The sequence below is a fragment of the Cucurbita moschata genome, unplaced genomic scaffold, assembly GCF_002738365.1.
Source record: "Cucurbita moschata cultivar Rifu unplaced genomic scaffold, Cmos_1.0 Cmo_Scf00004, whole genome shotgun sequence".
In the NCBI taxonomy this organism is placed as follows: Eukaryota; Viridiplantae; Streptophyta; class Magnoliopsida; order Cucurbitales; family Cucurbitaceae; genus Cucurbita; species Cucurbita moschata.
Window position 1 is genome coordinate 3860142 of NW_019268520.1, and position 5649 is coordinate 3865790.

Genomic DNA, 5649 nt, shown 5'->3' on the forward strand with positions numbered 1-5649 from the left:
AAAAAAAAAAAAAAAAAAAAACTTAGACGTACAAGCGTATAAACTTAATTATTAAAAAAAAAAAAAAAAACTAAATTTTAGAGACATATATTGAATTATATTTTGTAAAAATATATTTACTTTTATTTTATTAATTTTTAAAATAAAATGTTATTTATAGTTAAGGAAAAATCGGTAAAGAGAATTAGGGAAGGCCATTGATTATGGGGCAGTTGAGGAAAACGGTTATGATACAATCGCTATAAAAACAAATCCAACGCCAAATTCTGAAACAGAGGAAGCCTAAAAACCCTAAAAAGCCATTTTAAACTATCAATTTCCAATTTCAAAATGGCTGAAAACCGCTTGGTTTCTTTCTCACTCCTATTTCTTGCCGCCGCCGCCGCCGCCGCCGTCTTATGCAACGGCCAAGCTCACGGATCCGACATCTGCGACAAAGCCGACTACGCGCGCCTCTGTCGGTTCGCAGTGAAAGGGTCGAACGACCCAAGAGTTGCCCTTAAGAACACCATCGAAGTGCTCATGTCTCAAACGGAAAGTGCCAAAGCGTCGAGTCAGAGGCTGGGGAACTCGCAGTTCATAGCGGTGTGCACCGAGAACTTTGACTCCGCCATCGATGATCTGGTGAGAAGCCTCCAGTATTTGGAGAGTAATGACAAGGCGAGCCTTCAATCCAGCCTGACTGGGTCGCTGTCTTTCTACGTGACGTGCAAAGATACGTTGGTGGAAGGGGGAGATGAGGTCATGAAGTTGGCTTCAAATCTGTTGATAAAAGATGACATGCTGCAACGTATGGGTGCGAATTCTTTGTATTTGGCTTCTTTGTTGAGATGATTTTCCCAATTGCTTCGTACTTGGGTGCTTCATTGTGAAATACTTCATTTATTATTGTTATAATAATTCAAAAGTGCGACGCCTAAATTAAATGAGAAAAAGTATTATCTCAAATTACTTCCCTTTGTATTATTGCTTCCCAAATCTAAAAATTAAAAAAAAAAAAAAAAAAAACAGGTCAGTAACACTTTTGTTAATAACACTCAAGCTTATCTTTAAGTCAATTAACACTTTTGTCTTTCCAGTACAATAGCACTCATCTTGCCTTTGAAAACAGAGGGTAGGTAGCAACTAATACCTATACTATATATTTTTTTAAATATTATATCTCAACGTCTACCGATATAATTTTTTTTTAAAAGTTAAATATTATTTAAAAAGTATTATAATTTTGGAGTTTTTGGCCGAAACAAGATATAATGGGGTGAAATAAAATGGTGGGCAATCTAACGAACTTCAAAATTTATTGTTTTGACTTTAATTTGCACGAATTTTGTTTTTGGTCAAAACAGAATATAATGGGCTGATGCCCAATCTTTTAGTTATGAATTTACTAAAGATGTAGACGCAAAAGAGAAGCAAAGATGTTGTCCTTCGTAGCCATGTACTATTAATGGTGATGCTTCACATGTACAATGATTATACCAATATATATACGATATATACAAAAACATGCATCACTTTAATCCAAATAGTTGTAACGAGGAATAAAACCAGATCTCTGAGATTCTATATTGGTTGGAAATCAACTGATCTCCCACATCGGTTGGAGAGAGGAAGCTTCCCAAACCTTGAGGGGAAGCAAGCTTGGAAGGGAAAGTCCAAACCTTGAAGGGAAACAAGCCTAGAAGGGAAAGCCCAAACCAAGAAAGAGAGGGATGGGGTTTCTCTTGCTTTTGGCATAACAGGCCCCAACGGGAGGCCCACACGACGGGTTATTAACTCAATGGATAGATGGGTCGATTCAAGTGAGATCCAATAGTAGATCCAACTTTCTATTCACTTATGGGATCCGGGCGGTCCTGGGGGACCACCTCAGCTCCTCTCTTCTCGAGAATCCAAACCTTTAGAGAAAACTTGGAAGGTAAAGCCCAAAAAGACAAAATAGAAACTTATGAAATTGTATGGGACAAAAGGGCAGACTTTTCATTAAACATATTTAGTCATGTAACTAATACGACCCACGTGATTGTTAGTTTAAACATATTTCCACCATTAAATCGTTGATATTTCATATCCGGTTTAGATCACACTCATACACAAAAGGATACACCACTAACCAATTTAAGGTATAAGAGATAAGAGATGGGTATCTAAGAGCTTTTAAACTCTCACACCAAGTGCCTCTCCTTTACTTTTCTCATTCAAAAGCACTCTAAAAAAAACGCCTTGTTCACTCAAACTATTCACAAAATGAGCTAAAGATAAGGAGAGGCGTTTTTTTTAGAGTGCTTTTGAATGAGAAAAGTAAAGGAGAGGCACTTGGTGTGAGAGTTTAAAAAGCTCTTAGATACCCATCTCTTATCTCTTATACATTATGGACCTCCTTCCAACCAAGCTACTGCTTATGCGCCAAGGCAGCTCACCCCGCCCATGCCGCTTGCACACACTCTCTGTTGGAGCTTTAACCTAAGCTTCCTCTACAATTCAACACTTCGTGGAGCATGTCACTTTCTTTTTAATGCATGCAATTTTCAATCCCATTTTCTCTTGTTGCTTTTTTTTTTTTTTTTCTTCTTCTCCCACTTACAAAAAGAGATCGCCTTTTGGTTCATTCCCCCCTAAATGTTTCTTTTTTTCATCAAAGAAGAAAAACCCAAGTTGAATTTGAATCCTATTTAACTCTAGAATACGTGTTTTAACCCTATAAGATACTTAACGGGTCAAAACGAATAATATCTATGAGCTGTGAGAACTATTACAAATTGTATCAGAATCAAACACTAAGAGGTATACCAACGAAGACACTAAGTCAAACATTTTTTATGAGAGTATCGGTGACCCATGTTTAAATTTTGAATATTCAAAATAATGCTTTTAGATCATTTAAAATATGCTTCTAAATGGTATAAACATTGGATTTTTGTCTCATTCTTTTTTTTTTTAAAAAAAATAGCAACTTGTAATGGATGATAAGAGAGTAGAATAAATGTCCATTAATATTTGGGAAGAAGTCCTCCAAATTTTCTGAAATTTCTATTCATTATTACAAATTGAAAAAATTCAATATTTTAATTTCATCTTGGAAAAAAAAAATGAATAAAGCGATTTAGTCAGATTTATTAATTGGAATGGAGAAATAAAATAATTTGACAAAATTAAGAGCTATTTAATGTGGGGAAAATAATTTTAAATTATTCAGCAAAGTCAGAGCAGTACCAATAAAACCCTAATTTTTTAAAAACGAAATTGCAAAAACATGGGACATGTGTACTGCCACCTAATATTATTATTATTAATTAATAAATAGGTTTTTAATTGTAAAAACAAAAGTCATATATTTTTTTTATATTTTTACGCAACTTTCTTAGGAGTAATTTCATATTCACAAAAAAACATTGGCCACAAGATAGTATTAAAATAATTTTTCATCTACTTTGCTTACCTCTACAAGAAAATGCTGTTTATATATATATATATATATATATATATATATATATATATATATATATATATATATATATGTTATTATTTTAAATAGAATTTAGCCCGATATAATATATATTTTGTAACACTCGAATAAATGAAGAATACATGAATAAATCTTGACCACATACGACTGAGAATGATCATGAGAATAAGATGACTAACCGCTTAAAAGAATTAAAATCGTTATCTATACTAACAAGGTGCACTTTTCTTTTCAATGACTTAATCGTAGAAATTTATGGTTACAAAACGTGTTTTATTTTGGAGTAATTTTATGTTGGATGATGTTCAGACAATTTTCCTAAAATATATATGAGTGAGAACATAACATACAAAGAAACTTGTGTTGGGGCTATCAGGTGTCTGAATCATAGTTTAAAATCTTATCTATATTAAATTTTAAAAAATTATTATAAATTGGATGAACTATTATGAATTTGAACACATTGAACCTATTAAATTGAACCTATTAATTAAAACATTGAATAAAATATATTTTCATGTCAAATCCACCTCTTTTAATAATTTGAAATGTTATGAGATTGGTCTATTTTATTCCATACTTTTAAAGGTTTTAATTTTATTTTTAAATTATCCTTCAAAATATTTTATCTTCTAAAAAAAGATTTAGAAAACATTTTAACAACATAATTATAAATTAACAAATAATAAACGACATTAATAACATATAATTCGAGTAAGAAAAAATGACAATTTATCGTCTGTTCTATTATATATTTTGAAACAAATTAGGTTGATTAAACATAATTTGACAAAATGTCAAAGGAATTTAAGACGAGCAGACAGTCACATGCAATATAGAGTTAGGAGGCGCTCTAGACGATACATCTTCAATACTTTAATATTTTGACTTCTTTAGATCCGACACTTGCCATGTGTTTCAATCTCAATGGCTGTCTTTCGATCCAACCACCTAGATCTAGTTTTTGGTGCAAAGTCAACCATATATATATATATATATATATATATATATATATATATATATATATATATAACTCCATTTCTAAACAATCTTCTTTATTCAATATTTCTAAATGGTTTAATGGTTTAGATATTCAATTTATTATTATTTTTATTCATTTTAAATTTGGAGAAAATAGTTTTTAAATTTACAACATTCTATAAGGTTTTACTTTTAATACTTTTTCGTAAATATTTAAATTTTATGGGCGGAAAAATAATTATTTTAAAGTATGGGGATGACTTCATATAAAGTTACAAGGTCTCTTTCGTTTTTTAATCTCATCCCAATTGATGGATAAAAAAAATATTATTCAGAAAAAAATTAAAAAGTATTTTTGTAATAAAAATATAATAACAGTGGCAGTTTAGTCATTTCAACTCCCTCGCCCAATATAAAAAGGGGAAGAAGCTCATTAATTGCCCCTTTAGGTAGCGGAAGGCACCTGGAAAAGGCCATCGATTGGAAGAACAGAAACAGAGTCCAGCCGTCGCGTCTCCGGCCGCCGCTGTTTCCTCTGTCCGATCATATCGCTCTTCTTCTTTCTGCGTGTCGCCGGAACTCGTATCTCCGACGACCGATTCTTATTGGAATTTGCGAAGCAGAAATTAGAAGGCATGGTGGGGTTTTTTGCGATTCCGTTGGAGATTTCCGCTAGGTTACTCTGGACTACCAGTTTCTTCCGCCACAAGCGATCTTGATCCTGTTTTTCCTTTTCCTTTTCGAGATTACTGTTCGTGTTTTAGGTTAGTAGTAAACCTTCGCCTTAGTCGAATTCGAAATTTCGTACAAATTTTACCTCTACGTCGCTGGAATCGGAGATTTTAATGGAGTCTGGGCGGTTCTTGTTTAATCCGCCGCCTTGCGGTGGCAACATGCTTTACCTTGGCGGAGCCGGTGGCGATCCTGTTCTGCGAGGTCAATTTCTCTTCCGATCTCTTTTTTTTGTATTGATTCATAGCTATAAAGTTTTTTCAAAGCATTTTAATCAAACTTCAACTTCTATACTTTAATATACACTTATTCGTTAGAACATTTAATGTTTTTATTTTCAATTTTACTTCAAATAGAACTCAATAACAGAGATACTTTTAAAATTTTAATTTCCTTTAATAACCCTTCAATTTAAAATATTTTTTAAAAAGTTTTGAAAACTTCAAAAAAAAAAAAAAAAAAAAAAAAAA

At 32.4% G+C, this 5649-nt stretch overlaps 2 protein-coding genes across 2 annotated transcripts in view; both read left to right on the forward strand.

The window, feature by feature from the left end:
- Window positions 1-330: 330 nt before the first annotated feature.
- On the forward strand, window positions 331-834 carry LOC111441726. The gene has a single exon (XM_023078823.1). It carries the CDS (start codon window positions 331-333, stop codon window positions 832-834), a length of 504 nt encoding a protein of 167 aa, XP_022934591.1.
- A 4036-nt stretch (window positions 835-4870) lies between these two features.
- The window catches only part of LOC111441616 (homeobox-leucine zipper protein HAT5-like), a 3524-nt gene continuing 2745 nt past the window's right edge, over window positions 4871-5649 (forward strand). The window contains exon 1 of the mRNA XM_023078667.1: window positions 4871-5383. Within this exon, the coding sequence (XP_022934435.1) occupies window positions 5293-5383 (91 nt within the window). The 5' untranslated portion in view covers window positions 4871-5292. The remainder of the gene's footprint in view (window positions 5384-5649) is intronic.